Source organism: Oncorhynchus masou, chromosome 30, assembly GCF_036934945.1.
Source record: "Oncorhynchus masou masou isolate Uvic2021 chromosome 30, UVic_Omas_1.1, whole genome shotgun sequence".
Lineage (NCBI taxonomy): Eukaryota > Metazoa > Chordata > Actinopteri > Salmoniformes > Salmonidae > Oncorhynchus > Oncorhynchus masou.
In genome coordinates this window covers 55695965-55717289 of record NC_088241.1, presented here as the reverse complement: position 1 = coordinate 55717289, position 21325 = coordinate 55695965, and the positions used below count along the sequence as shown (strand labels likewise).

General features: G+C 43.6%; 2 protein-coding genes across 3 annotated transcripts in view; both read left to right on the top strand.

Annotated features, from left to right (window-relative positions):
- The window catches only part of spata13 (spermatogenesis associated 13), a 34583-nt gene extending 33796 nt beyond the window's left edge, over positions 1–787 (top strand). For both annotated transcript variants that reach the window (XM_064949457.1, XM_064949456.1), the window contains one exon: positions 33–787. In XM_064949457.1, the coding sequence (XP_064805529.1) occupies positions 33–214 (182 nt within the window). In that variant the 3' untranslated portion in view covers positions 215–787. The remainder of the gene's footprint in view (positions 1–32) is intronic.
- An 8250-nt stretch (positions 788–9037) lies between these two features.
- Positions 9038–16927, top strand: tmprss7 (transmembrane serine protease 7). Its single transcript, XM_064949919.1, has 16 exons — positions 9038–9145; positions 9288–9355; positions 9447–9637; positions 9710–9745; positions 9868–10096; positions 10204–10328; positions 10927–11033; positions 11118–11224; positions 11604–11740; positions 12124–12231; positions 12342–12449; positions 13790–13906; positions 14560–14752; positions 15002–15270; positions 15352–15488; positions 15658–16927. The coding sequence occupies exons 1-16, from the start codon at positions 9053–9055 to the stop codon at positions 15823–15825; spliced, it is 2193 nt and encodes a 730-aa protein (XP_064805991.1). The 5' UTR covers positions 9038–9052; the 3' UTR covers positions 15826–16927.
- The last annotated feature ends 4398 nt before the right edge of the window (positions 16928–21325 follow it).

Sequence of the window (21325 nt, the reverse complement as noted above, 5' to 3'; positions counted from 1 at the left end):
GCAAATGTTTTAAAAACGTTGTTTATTCTCAGCCATGGGCTACTCTGGCTCTGTCCCGCCCCACCACCACCAACCCCTGCATCCAATTCACCAGCGCCATGTTACTGTGCCAACCAGTGTGCCTCAGCAGCAGGTGTTCACATTGGCCGAGCCCAAGCGAAAGCCCGCCCACCTGTGGTACACCTTCACCCGACATGCCTTGTTCAGGAAGTGAGGATCTCGCCCTGAGGACTCAGAGAAAAACATACAATTATGGACCTACATATTTCAGCATAGTATCTGTGCATGTACTACTTTGTGTTTTATCAATGTGTTTGTGTGCCTCTTAAAGTGTATGTATATTTTGTTGTGGTCTTGTGTGCATTATGTCTCTGTTTGGTTTCTATTTGTGTCTATTCAAATCTGTGCCTGGAAATTGGGAGAGATTTCCCATAAGTGTTAATATGCATACAGACAGACTCCCTCCATGTGCTGGTGTGGTAAAGATGCTGCTTTTGTAGGTCTGAGGTTCCCAACCGCCCAACACAAACCTGTATTCATGTAATTATGACCATGATGTGCAGCACATTTTAGCTTTTCAATTAGGAGTTGAGTACTTACCTGCTACCTTGGTTTTAGTTCATTTCTCTGAGGCTGGGCCCTGTTGGAGTTGGACTGCTAGTGAAGGCACAAGTGGCTCTTCTGAGAGCTGAATGCCCAGAGGACAGTCTACACATGCAATTGCACATTCAGTAACCCTGTTAACACTGTTGTAAATAAACTCTTTTACAAAAAGTACCAAATACAAGTAGTGTATTTATCAATACTTTTATTGGTTGGTTGTGAGATGTATCATCTGCTGTAATCATATGAATTATATCAGAATTCTGTCAACATGAATGAGGGTCGTCACTTACCACAGCCACAAAGTTATAAACCCGCCTATTTCTACAATTTCTTATACCTAACCTTAAATTAAGACCAAAAAGCAAATGTTTGTTAATATATTTTCTTTACGATATAACCTATGTATACTCTGTGGCTGTAGAAACCCTGAAGGAGCCCCAGCTCGTCGCTGCTTCCTCACTTGTGCGGTCGGATCTGGTTCCATTCACCTGACGGCTCAGGGTAGGAAGCGAGACGCCCCACAGCAGAACGGTTTAACCAGTACACAGGGGTGCTGCTTTTTCCATCTTTATATTTTACATCTTAGAGTGGAACAGTAGAAATGACCGATCTCACTCAGAAGCGAACAATCGTATGATATGAGAGGTGCGAAGTAATGTCCCTTTACCGGTGTCATGGGGACAGAGCGCGAGCTGACGAGCGGAGATGCCGCCAGTGTAAGTATTGGAATATTATTACTTGCTGTTGGTGAATGGGAATAATTCGATTTTTTTAATTAACAACAAACAAGTGACGAGTAAAACTGTAATTTTGTTGTCATATCACTCGAGAAGCCGATGAGTTGAAATGATTACGCACTTTTCGTCTCCATAAAATTAGCTTTAAGTACCTTAATAGAGAACGTAGGTTTTAGGCATACACTAAAATAAAAACGAGTACAGTGTGTGACTATGTGACCACTTGGTTACAGCGACACCGTTCTTCTGAGGACACCCAAACCAGTGTCCACAGTAATGCCCAAGAGCCTTTGCTGTAGCCCTGCTTGGGATCTTTAGCCTATATTGACTATTGATTGAGACTTAGGACCCGTTAGGGAAGACTATGTCAGGGTGGGAAATTGGACATGTGAATTGGGCCAAGATGGAGGTAGTAATGTATTTAGGTTATAGTTTGAGTGGAATGATTACATCACACCAAAAGCTTGCTTTTATGGCTATTTTCAAACACATTTCCTGCAATTATGTGTGGTAATGATTTATCTTCACTACTTGGACAATTGATTTAATTATTAAATCTATGCAAATAAATTATATGAATTGATAGTTCAGCCCTTTGTTTTCTTTTATTATGTAATATGAATATTTTAACAATGTATTCAAGCTAATCAAATCAAAGTTTAGCGCTGTACGTTGAAAACAACGAAGGGGCGCGCCAATCTTTTAAAATAACCCTCATCAAGATATGTTACCTAATATTCCTACTCATCATATTATTATTATTATAAATAGTAGATTATCACTTCTCACAATGGTGCTCGTTTAGCAAAGGTAGATCAAAGCTGAGTCAATGTCTTGCTATGATCACGCAACGATTAATTCGTATTTTATATAACAGAACCTAATAGCATAGCAGGCCAATAACACCACTGTTACACCAAAAACATCTCATTTCTAATGAGGTTTTAAGATGGTTAGCTGAAGCTGAATTGTCTAAAAAATATAGAATGCGCCAAAACTCAGAGCCACTATGCAGGATATATGGTTTAATTGAAACAAAATCCAAGAAAGGCTAATAGTTAACATCATCCGCTCTAATCGTCTCACGAAACAGTAACTCTGGAAGACGGAAATGCTGATTCCCATGAAACTGATTGAGATCAATCAAAAGATTGAAACTGCATCTCTATGCCACCGGTAAAACGTGAATATTTAGCATTCACAATTGCCAGTGATAACGGGTATTAAAAATATACAATTTTCTTGGGGCAATATGTGTGGGCATAGGCAGACGCATTTTATGCAGATTTTTGACTACATCTGTCCTTAAAAAACTTCGAGAATGGTGACGTCATATACATATTTCTTTGCGCTACTCCACTGCAAGTCAGATTTATGGTAGGTCTGTAGACAGGGGTGTCTGTGTGCTGCATGTGTTCCCCGCAAACTGCAACCATCACGTGCTCATTATGGACAGGGTTTCTTCTCCATTTACATTGTGTCATAGCCTACACTTGGATTAGCCTACACTGTAATTCATTAAACTGGATCATTTTACCGCACCAGCATTGCAATCCAATGCATGCACAATTTATGGAATAAACGGAGATATATTGCGGGGCTGTAAAACATTTTTGGGCTGTGCTGCAGAAGGCTATAATCGGTCCACTAATACAGGACTGAAGGCCCAGTGTACTACTTTTGTAAGATTTTTTTTTCTCGCGCTACAGACCGCTACATAGGACTAGTAAAGGCCCAGTGTACTATTTTTGTGAGGATTAAAAATAAATAATAATAATATACTTTTTTTAAATTCAGATTTTTCAGGGGTTCTGCAGCACTCCTCCTTCCCGCGGCTATGGTCGTTTCCATGGAGAGAATCTACACCCCCATTTACCTCATGGTGGATTAAGTTCCACGCACAGGATGGGATGACGCCACATGAATAATGCAGAGCATGAGCGTTTTGGAGCCGATGGGGTTACTTGGCACCTCGCCAAGACCTGAGACATTTAAACAGAATACATACCCGTACCACCTTATGCAACCCGTTACATATGGTTTTTCCATGTGATCCAGCCTAAGGATGGATCAACATTTACATAATGAGGAAATGGGGAAGGGTCATGCTTTTTCAGTTTCAGTCAAGGAGGCTTTAGTCTTTTTTAAATCTAGTTCAGGGAAGGGTCATGCAATTTGTAATTGATTGAATGTCTATATGTCTCAGTGTTTTAGTATTAGTTGCTTATTAGAATATACATCAATGGGTGCCTGATGCCTCGCCTCATCTGACTCTCCCCTGGGCGCACAATGTTAAGTGCGCCTATAGGCTATTTAATGTGGCCTCATTCAAATGATCCAAAGCCTATAGGTTATGAAGTGCACGCTCGGAGAAGTATAGAGCAAAGTTCTATTTCTAAGAGAGCTGCTGGGATGGTGTAAATAAAACTAGGCTGCATTACACATAACAATGGATATTCCAACCCTGAGCCTGGGTCTGCTCTGCTCTTGCTGATCAAAAACTGTTTAGTGGGCTGCCTAACCAATGGCTGTGCTGTGTAGGCTTACAGGGCAGTTCAGGAGGAGATTCAAAGGCTCCTTCTGAATTTATTTTTGATTAAGTCTAGTCTAGAAAATGCATGCGGACTAGCTTTGCTACTACTATAATTGATTTTATTATAAACAATATGTTTCTTGCCTGTGATGTAGGCCTATTTATCAGAGTTATTGACCTCACAATAAACCAGATTTGAGTAATTTACTTTGGTGCTGAAACCTGAAGCAGCAGCTGTGGCACAATCAATCAGAAATGGACAGCTTGTGGTGCTGAAAGTAGTCAAATTCGACTAAGTATAATTAATTTTAACTGTCTTCATTTTAATTACACTTTACTAACAACAAGAGGGCTTTGTGTTGCAGCCTATTTCTTTCTATTTAAAAAAATATGGGGTAGGCCTACCTGTTTGACAGATTAAATTAGGCTATAGGCTGCTATAGCCATAGATTTGTAGGTTACCAACATAATGAGAGCAGTAAAAATAAGTGTTTAGTCATTCCCGTGGTATACGGTCTGATATATTACGGCTGCCAGCCAATCAGCATTCAGGGCTCGACCCACACAGTTGACAAAAAGCGATCTGTAACAGCCCTTTGGTCCGCAATGTTTTATGCTGGAAACAAGCTGGAAAATACCTGAAAATACGTGATTCTGATGCATATGGGGATGTCTTGGTTTCGTTTTTTAATATTCAGAGAATTTGCTCATTTTTATTAGGATCCCCATTAGCTAACGCCATAACTAATCTTCCTGGGGTCCAACACCAGTTTAGTAAAACATTACAAACAATTACCAAATAGACAATACAAACAATTAAATTACCTGACAGGAAGCACATTTAACATTCAGTTGATGTTTTCTATTTCCTGTCCAGTCATATGGTCTATCTCATTAGATGTCTTTTAAAAAATGATTGAAGGTGGATTTAGTTTTTGCCTGAGAAATATGCATTGGTTTAGAGTTCCATTCAGCTATGGCTCTATATAAAACTGTAGATTTAAGTCGATTTGTCCTTGGCTTGGGTTGTCCTAGATGCCCTGAACTTACCTGTCTGGTTTGGTGGTTATGCATGTTGCTACTACTTCCGGCGCCGGCAGAGATGGCCGCCTCGCTTCGCGTTCCTAGGAAACCATGCAGTTTTTTGTTTTTTTACGTGTTATTTCTTACATTGGTACCCCAGGTCATCTTAGGTTTCATTACATACAGTCGAGAAGAAATACTGAATATAAGAGCAGCGTCAACTCACCATCAGTACGACCAAGAATATGACTTTCGCGAAGCGGATCCTGTGTTCTGCCTTTCACCCAGGACATCGGAATGGATCCCAGCCGGCGACCCAAAAAAAACAACTTCGTAAAAGGGGGAACGAAGCGGTCTTCTGGTCAGACTCCGGAGACGGGCACATCGTGCACCACTCCCTAGCAATCTTCTCGCCAATGTCCAGTCTCTTGACAACAAGGTTGATGAAATCCGAGCAAGGGTAGCAGTCCAGAGGGACATCAGAGACTGTAACATTCTTTGCTTCCCGGAAACATGGCTCACTGGAGAGACGCTATCGGAGTCGGTGCAGCCAGCTGGTTTCTCCACGCATCGCGCCGACAGAAACAAACATCTTTCTGGTAAGAAGAGGGGCGGGGGCGTATGCTTCATGGTTAACGAGAAGTGGTGTGGCCACAACAACATACAGGAACTCAAGTCCTTCTGTTCACCTGATTTAGAATTCCTCACAATCAAATGTCGTCCGCATTATCTACCAAGGGAATTCTCTTCGATTATAATGACAGCCGTATATATTCCCCCCCAGGCAGACACATCGATGGCTCTGAACAAACTTTATTTTACTCTTTGCAAACTGGAATCCATATATCCTGATGCTGCATTCATTGTATCTGGGGATTTTAACAAGGCTAATCTGAAAACAAGACTCCCTAAATTGTATCAGCATATCGATTGCGCAACCAGGGCTGGAAAATCCTTGGACCCATGCTACTCTAACTTCCGCGATGCATATAAGGCCCTGCCCCGCTCTCCTTTCGGAAAAGCTGACCACGACTCCATTTTGTTGATCCCTGCCTACAGACAGAAACTAAAACAAGAAGCTCCCGCGCTGAGGTCTGTTCAACGCTGGTCCGACCAAGCTGATTCCACACTCCAAGACTGCTTCCATCACGTGGACTGGGATATGTTTCGTATTGCATCAAACAACAACATTGACGAATATGCTGATTCGGTGAGCGAGTTCATTAGAACGTGCGTTGAAGATGTCATTCCCATAGCAACGATTAAAACATTCCCAAACCAGAAACCGTGGATTGATGGCAGCATTCGCGTGAAACTGAAAGCGCGAACCACTGCTTTTAATCAGGGCAAGGTGACCGGAAACATGACCGAATACAAACAGTGTAGCTATTCCCTCCGCAAGGCAATCAAACAAGCTAAGCATCAGTATAGAGACAAAGTAGAATCTCAATTCAACGGCTCAGACACAAGAGGTATGTGGCAGGGTCTACAGTCAATCACGGATTACAAAAAGAAAACCAGCCCCGTCACGGACCAAGATGTCTTGCTCCCAGGCAGACTAAATAACTTTTTTGCTGGGTCTCGACCCCGCCCTGTGCAACTGGGTACTGGACTTCCTGACGGTCCGCCCCCAGGTGGTGAGGGTAGGCAACAACATCTCCACCCCGCTGATCCTCAACACTGGGGCCCCACAAGGGTGCGTTCTGAGCCTTCTCCTGTACTCCCTGTTCACCCACGACTGCGTGGCCACGCACGCCTACAACTCAATCATCAAGTTTGCGGACGACACAACAGTGGTAGGCTTGATTACCAACAACGACGAGACGGCCTACAGGGAGGAGGTGAGGGCCCTCGGAGTGTGGTGTCAGGAAAATAACCTCACACTCAACGTCAACAAAACTAAGGAGATGATTGTGGACTTCAGGAAACAGCAGAGGGAACACCCCCTATCCACAAAGTTCCTCGGGGTACACATCACAGACAAACTGAATTGGTCCACTCACACAGACAGCATCGTGAAGAAGGCGCAGCAGCGCCTCTTCAACCTCAGGAGGCTGAAGAAATTCGGCTTGTCACCAAAAGCACTCACAAACTTCTACAGATGCACAATCGAGAGCATCCTGTCGGGCTGTATCACCGCCTGGTACGGCAACTGCTCCGCCCACAACCGTAAGGCTCTCCAGAGGGTAGTGAGGTCTGCACAACGCATCACCGGGGGCAAACTACCTGCCCTCCAGGACACCTACACCACACGATGTCACAGGAAGGCCATCAAGATCATCAAGGACATCAACCACCCGAGCCATTGACTGTTCACCCAGCTATAGTCCAGAAGGCAAGGTCAGTACAGGTGCATCAAAGCTGGGACCGAGAGACTGAAAAACAGCTTCTATCTCAAGGCCATCAGACTGTTAAACAGCCACCACTAACATTGAGTGGCTGCTGCCAACACACTGACTCAACTCCAGCCACTTTAATAATGGGAATTGATGGGAAATGATGTAAAATATATCACTAGCCACTTTAACAATGCTACCTAATATAATGTTTACATACCCTACATTATTCATCTCATATGTATACGTATATACTGTACTCTATATCGTCAACTGCATCTTTATGTAATATATGTATCACTAGCCACTTTAACTATGCCACTTTGTTTACATACTCATATGTATATACTCTACTCAATACCATCTACTGTATCTTGCCTATGCTGCTCTGTACCATCACTCATTCATACATCTTTATGTACATATTCTTTATCCCTTTACACTTGTGTCTATAAGGTAGTAGTTTTGGAATTGTTAGCTAGATTACTCGTTGGTTATTACTGCATTGTCGGAACTAGAAGCACAAGCATTTCGCTACACTCGCATTAACACCTGCTAACCATGTGTATGTGACAAATAAAATTTGATTTGATTTGTTATGTACTAACTGGCCTGAAAAATACTGTGTGTTTAAAAAAAATCTATACCATTCCTAAGGAAAATCAGAAGACTGGATAGTAATTCGTTTCACAATGTGAATCCATGGGAGATTCTGATGCATTCATTTGGACAGAGCAATGAAGAGCTAATCTGGCAGCCCTGTTCTGAGGGATTTCTTTGCTGTAGACCCCCCCCCCCCAGCTGATTGGCTCAAATGCATTAAGAAGGAAAGAAATTCCACAAATTAACTTTTAACAAGGCACACCTGTTAATTGAAATGCATTCCAGGTGACTACCTGATGAAGATGGTTTAGAGAATGACAAGTGTGTGCAAAGCTGTCATCAAGGCAAAGGGTGGCTATTTGAAGAATCACAAATATAAAATATATTTAGATTTGTTTAACACTTTTTTTGGTTTCTACATGATTCCATGTGTTATTTCATAGTTTAGATGTCTTCATTTTTTACTATTTTCTACATTGTAGAATAATAGTGAAGAAAAATCCTTGAATGAGTAGGTGTTCTAAAACCTTTGACCAGTAGTGTGTGTTCTGACCATGATAAAGCTGTGTCCAACATGACACCTATAGTAGTTTTTTTCTCACTTGCTCTACATACGTTCTATTCATCAACAAATTCAATTGGGGATCATCAACAAACATATATCTTGAACCAAATACAATACATTTAGTTTTAGAAATGTTCAACATTTGGTGAGAGTGTTGGTGACTTACAGTATACTGGCCCACAAAGACAGTGGCACTTTATGCCCTATTTGTTCTGCTGTCTTGCAGTGTGGGGAGATGCTGCTACGTGTTGATGTGCTGTATGATCTCCAGGTTAAGGATGTGACTGTGGAGGTGGCCACGGTTGACCACACCCTCCAGAGGCTGTGTACGAGGTACAACGGCCGCAGCAGAGCCAGACGTATGTCACGCATCAGGACCCAGCTGCCCAGGAAGAGCTGGGCTCCTCTGTGGAACCTCCAGAACCTGACCATCCTCATCACCGTGGTTGTGTTTGTGGTCGTGGTCATCGTGTGGTCACTGCTCTGGGTCTTCATATGTGAGTTAACTTACATGGAGACTCAAACGCAATGTCTTTCTCACATGTACACACAAACATTTTAGTTATCTAAATCTTCTTGAATAGTTCCTTACATTGTATATTTATTTCCAGTTCGCAGGGAGAGCAACAGCGGAGTGTATTTTGCCGGAATGTTCCGTGTTGCCAACGTAGATTTCATCCCCGAGTACCGCCAGGCAGAGTCCCATGAGTTTGTTTCCATGGCAAACAAGATACAGCACGTGGTGAGTGTGAGACGATTTACTGTTTTCTGCAGTGGTCAAATACACTGAGCAAACACACACCCTAAGCTTGGAGCTCTATATCTATAGCGTATAAATAAAAGTCCTTCATTATGTTCATGGTTACTAAAAATATCCCCCACAGGTGAGCAGTGTGTACAGAATGTCCTCAGTGTCCAAACTCTACAAACTCACCGCCATATCAGACCTCAGGTACACTGTGAATCAGTCAGTGATTGGTTGAATAAGATGTTATAGTGCTTGGTTGGAACAAACCCCTGTACACACATACATCTCCTCACAGTGATAACAAGGGTGGTCTGCTGGTGCATTTCTGGATGGTGTTTGTGGTGCCGAGACTGAAGACCCCAGCCGTGTGTGAGGAGTGTGTAGGAGCGATCCTCAGAGACTCAGTCCTCACCAGCCTGAGAAACAGGTCTTCTGTAGGCTACCTACTGGGGCTGCCCGTAGACATAGATTCCATACTCGTTAATGGTGAGTGTGTGTGTGTATAGGTTTGTGCGATCTCTATATATCCTTTGTTGATGTTCTTTTTGTTCTCCTCAGCTGCTCTACGATCAGATTATACATCAATTGCAGCGGGTGAGTGAACTCAATTCATCTGTTTTATTGCCACATTATGTTGAGTATCTTCCTACTTACTAGCATGGCTGTGGTAGAGTAAGAGTACAAGCAAAGCCCTCGTCTCTCTCTCTGTGCTACAGGCTCTCAGTGTGTGGACAAGCTGTATGCTAGCCTGCCAGGCTCCAGTGTTCCCCTAAATGTCTACTCGTCATGGGGAGGTCTGAGCTGCTACATCAAGCTGACGTCTACCCCTGGCTCTCTGATCCGCCTCACCATTACCTCCCTGCACATTGAGCCCAGCGACTGTGTCAGTGATGCCCTCACCATGTACGACGCCCTGCTGCCCATGAGGGGGCGTACTCTCTACAGGTGAGTCAGTGTGACTCTGGATGGATCTACGGATGAAGATGAATAGACAGACAGACTGACAGAACCCCCGACCGACCGAAAAGTCTAACTCTGCCCATACCCTGCAGGGTGTGTGAGCCCGTGTCCCAGTCCCTGTCTCTGGTCTCCACGTCCAACGTAATGCTGCTGTCCCTCAGGATGACCCAGGGCAACAAGCACTTCAGAGGACACTTCCAAGCCATCACTGAGGAACGTAAGACAGATTCTCTGACAATAATACTATACTACTGACAGACTGGTATTTTATCTCATTGCTGTGTGTCTCCCTACCAGAGCGTGTGACTGTTGCAGGAATTAAATTGCTCTGTTTTAACACCCAATTAAAATTAGACACAAATCCTTATGAATTGACAGAGTAAGACCCTTATTTGTATAGTAATGGACAGAGCCCAGTCTTAAAGTCAAACAGCAGATTTTATTCAGAGTACTACTCCTTACACATTTTACCACAGGTTATAAACTTAAAAGGACGTCATTAGTTCCAGTACCAACCCGTGCCATCTCCGTTCTAATACAAAGGCTGCATGGTTCTCAAATAGTCTTTCCCCATTAAGATAATATACGACCGAGCCAAGGACATGCTTCTGAAGATAAGCCTTCTGGTGATATAGTTCATTCATTTCTACCAAGGAACAGACAGTCATTGTTCTAATTATTGATTATATTTACACACATTATATTCAGTACTAAGATTAAAAGGAAAATTCATACATATAATAGTATTCTGATTAGTCAGTTCTGATTGAAATGTATACATAATTAGTCATCATTGATAAAAATTCCCTTAACAGTGACTTACATAGAGATCCAGGCAGAGCCAGATTTCTCCGGTCAGATCACCAGTCCCTTCTACCCCAGCCTACTGCCTCCTCAGTGCTCCTTCATATGGAGGTTTCAGGTATTTAAGTCCATTTGGCTCACATTCACCCCACTGACTAATATTGATGAAATGTCAACAGACGTCATGTGTTGTTGTCCACAGACCCCCCACATTGCTCTGGGAGTGGCTCTGAAGTTCCAGAATTATGTGCTGAAGCTGAAGGACATAGCGGCCTGTGAGCACGGCTGGTGGAAGGTCAAGGAGATCATGTAAGAATGTGTGTGTGTGTGACTGTCTGTTTTAACCTCAAATCTAAATCAAACTTTATTTGTCACATACAACAGGTGTAGACCTTACCGTGAAATGCTTACTTATAAGCCCCTAACCAACAATGCAGTTCAAGAAAGAGTTAAAATATCTACCAAATAAAATAAAGTAAATAATTATAAAAAGTAACATAATTAAATAACAATAACAAGGCTGTGTACAGGGGGTACTGAGTCAACGTGCAGGGGTAGAGGTTAGTCAAGATCATTTGTAGATGTAGGTAGGGGTAAAATGACTGTGTATGTTGTGTTCCAGAACCGATGGACAGATTGATTTCCAGATTGGTTTGTTATTTGATTGATTGTGTGCTGATGTCCATAGATACTGTGGAAGCTACATAGGCCACACCACAGTGTTCCGTATCCCTGACCCCACCGCTGAGGTGGAGTTTCGCAGCAGCTCCCGGAGCTCTGACCAACCCTTCCAGGCCGAATCTAGTAGCTTCAACATCAGCCAACGTAATAACTTCATGAGGACCTTTTCTCTGTCGTGCTTCCTTCTCTCACGACTTCCTTACCCATCACCTTCACTGAATCTGCATCTTGTTCATTTATATATTCATTTTAATTTCACTACCATGAGACAGTAGAAGAACCACACTGCTCACTCACCTCTCTTCTACTATACACCCTATCTCCACCTTCCCTCTCCGCTGTCTCCCCCTTCCCTCTCCGCTGTCTCCCCCTTCCCACTCCGCTGTCTCCCCCTTCCCACTCCGCTGTCTCCCCCTTCCCACTCCGCTGTCTCCCCCTTCCCACTCCGCTGTCTCCCCCTTCCCTCTCCGCTGTCTCCCCCTTCCCTCTCCGCTGTCTCCCCCTTCCCTCTCCGCTGTCTCCCCCAGCGTGTGCAGAGGGCCATTTCCTGTGCTCCACGGGGCTGTGTGTGGAGAAGACCCGACGCTGTGACGGCCTGGACGACTGTCAGGACGAGAGTGATGAGGTCTTCTGCGGTATGTAAACAGGAATTAACAACAGCATCATACATGCTAGAACTTCAGTATTGACATCAAATTTAGTTAAGAACTGATATATTCCTTTAAATTGATATTTTCCTGTTCAGCAAGGCCTAGTAAGAACTGTGGAGGCTCCAGTCCTCTTCACCCACTGTACATGTGCAACGGAGAGAGAGACTGCAATGACGGCAGGGACGAAACCAACTGCACTCTGGGTAGAAAGGAATCCTATCCTGTTTTTATATATGTGTGTACACTATATATACAAAAGTATGTGTACATCCCGTCAAATTAGTGCATTTGGATATTTCTGCCACACCCATTGCTGACAGGTGTATAAAATTGAGCACAAGGCCATCAAATATTCATAGACAAACATTGGCAGTAGAATGGCCTTACTAAAGAGCTCAGTGGCTTTCAACGTGGCACTGTCATAGGATGCCACCTTTCCAACAAGTCAAATATCTGCTCTGCTAGAGCTTCTCCAATCAACTGTAAATTCTGTTATTGTGAAGTGGAAACGTCTATGAGCAACAACGGATTAGTTGCAAAGTGGTAGGCCACACAAGCTCACAAAACTTTGCAACACTCTACCAAGTTCCAAACTGGCTCTGGAAGCAATGTCAGCACAATAACTGTTCGTCGGGAGCTTCATGAAGTGGGTTTCCATGGTTGAGTAGCCGCACACAAGCCTAAGATCACCATTGGCAATGCCTAGCGTCGGCTGGAGTGGTATAAAGCTCGCCATCATTGGACTATGGAGCAGTGGATAGACGTCCTCTGGAGTGATGAATCATATTTCAGCATTTGGCAGTCCGACAGACAAATCTGGGTTTGGCAGATGCCAGGAGAATGCTACCTTCCTGAATGTATAGTGCCAACTGTAAAGTTTGGTGGAGGAGGAATAATGGTCTGGGGCTGTTTTTCATGGTTCGGGCTAGGTCCCTTAGTTCCAATGAAGGGAAATCTTAACGCTACAGCATACAATGACATTCTTGACGATTCTGTGCTTCCAACTTTGTGGCAAGGTAGGTAGCCTAGTGGTTAGAGCGTTGGGCCAGTAACCAAAAGGTACCACCAAAAGTTTGGTGAAGACCCTTTCCTGTTTCAGCCTCCGTGCACAAAGTGAGCACCTCAACCCCATCGAACACCTTTGGGATGAATTGGAATGCCTACTGCGAGCCAGGACTATTCGCCCAACATCAGTGGCCGACCTCAGGAATGCTCATGGTTAAATGGAAGCAAGTCCCTGCGGACATTTTCCAACGTCTAGTGGAAATCCTTCCCAGAAGGCTGTTATAGCAGCAAAAGGGGGACCGACTCCATATTAATTCCCATTATTTTGGAATGAGATGTTTGACGAGCAGGTGTTCACATACTTTTGGTCATGTAGTGTATGAGAAAAAAGAAGAAACCGGCACACTGCTCTTGCTAGTATCACTGCTCTTTAATAAGCTTTACGGTATGCATGTCTCTGTCCATGTGTGCGTGTGTATACCACTAATCTGCCATTGTGGATGAGTATACTGAGTGTGTGTTCCCTGGTGCTGTACAGAGACGAGCTGCTCTGACATCAGGTACAGGTGTAACAGTGGGTCCTGCATCCTGAAGAAGAACGCCAGGTGTGATGGAGTCACCGACTGCTCAGACCACAGTGACGAGATGGACTGTGGTGAGTCCTCAACCGGAACGCAACCACAACATAGCCATTCATTTGGTTCATCTCAACCACAACATAACCATTCATTTGGTTCATCTCAACCACAACGTGAACATATTCCATTTATGGCAACTAAACCTCAATATAAAAACACACAAACAAATGATCAAACCTTGTGCCTCAACCACTTTAATCACTACCATTTATCTACAGTTTCAATCAGTCTAGCCAGACCCAAAAAATCCCCACGTGGCTTTGTGAGCCTTCCTCTGATTATGTGTATTTACTATGCTGCAGTTATTTAGTGGGGTACTGTAGCTGCTTCCCTCTAGCTCTGTTCTGCCCCCACTGTAAAGGCTCTCTGTGTTTGCTGGTAATATGCTGTGATTGGAGCGGCCGAGGCTTTGATCACACACCTCAGAGCGATCGTTTTTAGTCAGGCTGCGGCAGACCAGTTTGTCACAGAAGTGACTCAGCACACGTGTACCGTACTTTACTACACACAGACAAACAGTTACTTTACACACACACCAACATACATTTATATACACACACAGACAGATATTCATACAAAACACACAAAAACACATAATGTACACATAAGAGACATGCATGTACACATACACACACACTTTCCAAAGTTTTATTAACGATCTTCATCACAGCCTGTGGCCGGCCCTCTACTGTGAAGAAAGTAGACTCGACCTCGGGTCTTCGGGTGGTCGGTGGAATCAATGCCCTAGAGGGGGAGTGGCCATGGCAGGTCAGCTTGCACTTCTCTGGCTACCTGTACTGTGGAGCCTCTGTCCTCTCTTCTGATTGGCTCATCTCAGCAGCACACTGCTTCAGCAGGGACAGGTGTGTATGCAGTCTACAGACTGACTGACCACATTATGATCCTGTTATAACTACTGTACTGAATAGAAGTGGACCAGGTACACACTGATACCAGATTGACCCCATCCCATCATCCACATGTACCTTTTCTCTGGCAATGACAGTAATGAACAAAATTAGCTTTTCACTTCATTGAATAAAGTTTATTTACATGATCCCTGTTCAGCCATAACCTTTGACCTCTAACCACTTTCTCTTGACGCTCCCCAGGCTGTCAGACCCGCGCCAGTGGAGTGCCCATCTGGGTATGCTGTACCAGGGTAATGCCAGGCACGTGGCAGAGATCCAGCGCATCGTTGTGCACGAGTACTACAACAGGCTGACCTTTGACTATGACATCGCCCTGCTGCAGCTGAGGAGCCCATGGCCACCCTCCCTCAGCTTCCTCATCCAGCCCGTGTGTCTGCCGGCCACCTCACAGACCCTCACACATGCACACCGCTGCTGGGTCACAGGATGGGGGTACCGCTCTGAGGAGGGTGAGAGACAGAACCATGGATATACAGAGTTTGGTGAACAAGAATCTCACATACAGAGATCATGTTCCCTTCTATCCTCAGATAAGACCCTTCCCACAGTGTTACAGAAGGCAGAGGTTTCTGTCCTGGATCAGAGTGAGTGTAAGAGGAGGTACGGCCCCGTCTCGCCCCGCATGCTGTGTGCCGGTGTCCCCTCTGGACAGCGGGACGCCTGCAGGGTAAGTGGCCCACAACCACCCTCAGACTTAGTGTGCTCCTATTCCCAAATGCCCTTTACATTAAGTGTACCATTTAGCCCTCTTTCTTAGTATGTCCTTATCGTCTATTGCCCTTATCCCCTTTACCCATAGGCCCTAATCCTTACAGTGCCCTTTTCGCCCTCCCCAGGGGGACTCAGGGGGTCCTCTGTCGTGCTGGGCCCCAGGCTCAGAGGGGCGATGGTTCCTCACAGGAATCGTGAGTTGGGGGGCGGGGTGCGGCAGACCCAACCTACCAGGCGTCTACACCCGTGTCAACAAGTTCACCACCTGGATCCAGAGCCACATTGTCACCTGAGTCAATTTCAACACCCTTTATTTCATAGTCCTATTTCAACTGGTATTTACTATGAAATTACAATGTGTACTTTCTGGTGTCTACTTCAATGAATCCCATATAAAATGTAATTACTATCTATATCATCTTCGAAAACACCAGGTAATGAGTGGACAGTATGTAAAGCTGTTACAGAAATGAAGATCAGGAGAGATTGACACAAGTTAGACGCAGCACTGGTCCCCCTCAGCCAATCAACCCTAACTGCAAACATACAGTGTAAAAAAAATAGATATGTGTTTGGTTGACCCAAATGTTGCATTATAGATCTAGCTGAAAGCCACACCCCTAATAAGCCACGCCTCCTGAAAATAGCATAAAAAATACCCAGCTGCTAAATCAACCCATCATGAGAGTATAAAATACCCAGTTGGTTAAATTAACCCATGTTTGAGTAATCCCAACAACCCAACTTGTTGGGTTATTCACGCAACCCAGCTGTCTGGGTCAAAGTAACCCAGCATGTGTTCTGTCCAATATTTACCCAGCACTTGGTTACCAAATTGGGTTGTTTTTAACCTAGACATTTTTAGAGAGTAGACCTAAACCATATGGCCATATAGTCTCCAAATCTCTGTATGTCTAGCTCTATGCTGGCTCTAGCCTAGGCAGCCTGCACTATCGTTTAGGTACTATGTGCATTCCTGGTAATACAGTCCCCTGTGGAACTGCTTGTACATAAAGCATCCTCCATTCAGGCTGTGAAGGCATCATTTTCCTCCTTAACTACCTTTTTAACTGCCTGTTCAGGGGCAGAACGACAGATTTGTATCTTGTCAGCTCGGGGGTTTGAACTTGCAACCTTCCGGTTACTAGTCCAACGATCTAACCACTAGGCTACCCTGCCACCCCTTTAATGAAGAGAAGGCAGAGAAAACGGGGGAAATATGCATACTTCCGTCATGAAACAATTTTCCACCATTTTTGCATTTTCTGACAATTTAGGATGTTGCACATCCATGGCTGAAACTGCTGCCTGGGTTACACTGGCTCAGCTATATACTGTACTCTATGTAACAGTAATTTATATGTTGTTGAGTCATCACTTTCAACAATAAATATTCCATGACAAAAACTGCTTCTCGGAGACTAAATTTCCCCCTTAATGTCGTGTACGCTATTTGTCATTTATAAGGCTACAACTTTGTAACTCATAAATCCTTATAGAGGTTCTAAGAGACAGTTCAAAATGTACTGGGGTGGGGGGGCTGGTCCAAAATAGGGGAGGGTTGTCTAGCTTACTTTTTGGTTTTGAGGAGGGATGTGTGATTTATTTTTATTCCTTCCTGTTTATAAACAAAAACTCAAACAGGAAGTACCAGTGATGCACGGAAGTGGTCGAACAAAGCAGACGCGAGGCTACAAGGCTGTTTTGCTAGTACAGACTGGGATATGTTCCGGGATTCATTCGATAACATTGAGGAGTTTACCACAACAGTCACAGGCTTCATCAATAAGTGCATAGATGATGTCGTCCTCACAGTGACTATAAGAACATATCCAATGACATGGACGCACACAAGAAGTTCCGCTACAAACATGCAAAAGGACATTATAGGAGGAAGGTGGAATCCTATGACACTGGCTACGACGCTCGTTGTATATGGCAGGGCTTGCAGACGATACCAGATGACAAAGGGAAACCCAGCCATGAGTTGCCCAGCAATAAAGAACTCCCAAACGAGCTAAATGCCTTTTATGCTCTCTTTGAGGAATATAGCACTCTGCCTTGTGTGAAAGCCCCTGTTTTTCCAGATTACTCAGTGGTCTCTTTCTCCGTGGACGATGTGAGCAAAGCGTTTAACCTGTTATGGCTGCAATCCCGATACCAGGATCGATATGACAACTACCAGTGAAAATAGAGGGCGCCAAAATTCAAACCACAGAAATCTCATAGTTACAATTCTTAAAACATACATGTGTCTTATATCATTTTAAATCTATTTTCGTTGTTAATCCCACCAAACTGTCCGATTTCAAATAGGCTTTTCAGCGAAAGCACTACAAGCGATTATGTTAGGTCTCCACCAAACCACAATAAGCACAGACATTTTCCAGCAAAATATAGCATTCAGAAAAAACAGAAATCAAGATAAATCAAGGTTAGTGATTAATTTTATCTTCATCAGATGGCACTCATAGGACTTCATGTTACACAATACATACATGTTTTGTTTGATAAAGTTCATATTTATAACAAAAAAATCTGAGTTTACATTGGCGCGTTAGATTCACCAATTCCAAATACATCAAGTGATTTTGCATAGCCACATCATTCAACAGAAATACTCATCATAAATGTAGATGATAATATAGTTATACACATGGAATTATAGATACACCTCTCCTTAATGCAACCGCTGTGTCAGATTTCAAAAAAACCTTGCGGAAAAAGAAATGCATGCAATAATCTGAGACAGAGCTCAATTTAAAAACACCACAGCCGCAAAGATGGCGTCAACATAATCAAGATATTACATGATAAATATTCCCTTACCTTTGATGATCTACATCAGAAAGCACTCCAGGAATCCCAGGTCCACAACAAATGTTTGTTTTGTTCGAAAATGTCCGTTATTTATGTCCAAATACCTTCTTTTGTTAGAGCGTTTGGTATACATATCCAAACGCTAATTCTGGTCAGCGTTATATCGGACAAAAACTTCAAAAAGTGATATTATCGGTTGAAGAAACATTTCAAACTAAGTACAGAATCAATCACTAGGATGTTTTTAACATACAGCTTCAATAAAGTTCCAACCGGAGTATTCCTTCTAGTCTTCGTGAGCCATGGAAAGCAAGTGGGTACCATGAGGAAAAAGCACAATCACAAAATGGCTGCTTGATGGACAGCTGATATATTCTGCTCTCATTCACTCCCACAACAACATAGAAGCCTCATTATAATTTCTATTGATGGTTGACATCTAGTGGAACCCCTAGGCAGTGCAACATCATTCATATCTCAAGGGGATTTCATTATCTCACTTCCTGTTTTGATTTCTCCTCAGGATTTTGCTTTTCATATGAGTTCTGTTATACTCACAGACATCATTCAAACAGTTTTAGAAACTTTGAGTGTTTTCTATCCAACACTAATAATAATATACATATATTAGCAACTGAGACTGAGGAGTAGGCCATTTACATTGGGCACCTTATTCATCCAAGCTACTCAATACTGCCCCCCAGCCACAAAAAGTTAAACAGGTTAACAGGCCAGAAACAATACCAGGGCACGCTCTCAAAGCATGTACAGACCAGCTGGCAGGTGTCTTCAGACATTTACAATCTCTCCTTGTCGCTGTCTGTAATCCCAAAATGTTTCAAGATGATCAGCATTGACCTCCAAGGTAAACTGCCTAAATAACTATCGCCCTGTAGCACTCACAACTGTAATTATGAAGTGCTTTGAAAGACCGGTCATGACACACCATCATCCAGACATCCTAGACCCACTCCAATTCACATATCGTCCCGACAGATCCACAGATGACACAATCTCAGTTGCACTTCATACTGCCCTCTCCCACCTGGACAAAAGAGGAAAAAACTATGTGAGAATGGTGTTCATAGACTACAGCTCAGCGTTCAACATCCTGTTCCCCGAAAAGCTCATCACCAAGCTATGGACCCTGGGAATGAACCCCTCCCTCTGCGACTGGATCCTAGACATCCTGAAAGGCTGGCCCCAGGTGGTGAGGGTAGGCAATAACACTTCCGCCACAGTGTACCTCAACAAGGGGAACCCTCAACAAGGGGAACCCTCGGGGGTGTGGGCTTAGTCCCCTCCTGTACTCCCTGTTCACCCACACTGCATGGCCGCAAACAACTCCAACACCATCAAGTTTCCTGTTGACACGACATGGTAGGCCTGATCACTGACGGCGATGAGTCGGCTTACAGGGAAGTCAGAGACTTAGCAGTGTTGTGCCAGGACCTCCCTCAAACTTCAGTAAGACCAAAAGGCTGTAGGACTATAGGAGAAAGAGGGGAGAGCACACCCCCATCCACATCTATATAGTTTTCTGTTCCCAAAACTAGAATCTGTTACGGACAGAGTGGACTAAGTTTTGTAGACTTTACCCTTTTCCAAAGTAAAAGAAATTGCGTTGTTTAGGAGTGCAAAAATCAATTGAGTTATTACACACGTATACTAAAACCAACTAGCAAGACCCTACTGGCATGCTACAAATGTGCCAATAGGATCTTGCTAGCTCGTGCTTGGTTCTGCCCACCTGCTTGCTTGATCTGCCCACTATGACTCATTTGTTTCCATTTGAAACGATGGGCTGTGCTATATCTTGGTTAAGTTAAAAACATCTAGCCGCTACAGAGGTTGGTGCGGACAGCCCAGTACATCATTGGGGCCGAACTCCAGTTCTTTGTTTCTGGCCATTTTAAGCCTGTAATCGAACCCACAAATGCTGATGCTCCAGATACTCAACTTGTCAAAAGAAGGCCAGTTTTGTTGCTTCTTTAATCAGTACCACAGTTTTCAGCTGTGCTAACATAAAATGATAAACTTGGATTAGCTAACACAAAGTGCCATTGGAACATAGGAGTGATGGTTGCTGATAATGGGCTTCTGTACACCTATGTAGATATTCCATTTGTCATTTAATTTATGTGTGGCATAAACACAACCAGTCACAATGTGTTAATCTGATCAGGCTACTTCAAAAGTCTCCTGTAGGCTACCTGCAAATGTTCATCTACAACACTCTTATATTTTTTCCAGGGTCCAAACTGCCCACCTGCCATGCGATGAATGGAAAGAGACATCTATTACAAAACAATAAAAAGTTTAATGACATTTGGAGATTGTCAAGCCAAACCTTCTATATGAGTAGGGAGGGATGTTATTTCTGTTTGTCAAGATCGACATGCTCTATTTGATTGTGGTGTGGAAAATGCAAACCATGATTAAATGCTCCAAGTCGGTAATATGTATGCAGCGTTGCTTATTGGTTGTGTGGTGCATTGACAAATATATTACAAATATGGCATCAAAATGTTAATCTGATTTCCTCCTAGCTGATTACTGTCTGCAACCCGCTCTGATTGTGAAGTAATGAAACAGACAGGGAGAAGAGAGCTCCTCAACCTTCTGGGCTGTAGCCCAGCATGGCATCGACTGTCCCACAAAACCATGTTGAAGTGTTCAAGTGACATCCACATGAACACCAAGTTGCTAAAGCCATTACTTGTGGTGCTAATCATGTTTTGGTAAAAGGCTATGACTGGGGAGGATGTGCACATTTTTATTCACAGTACAAGGGGAGGGTCATGTGATAATAGTTGTAACGTTTTTATGACACTGCGAGTTGGACCTGGCTCCTAAACCCCCAGTAAATTTCGATCTGTCTTGTTACACTGTCTGGCCAATAATTACAGGTTATTGTGGTTCCACAGAGCCCTATGTAACACCCACGGACATGGCAGCCAAGTTTCCATTTTT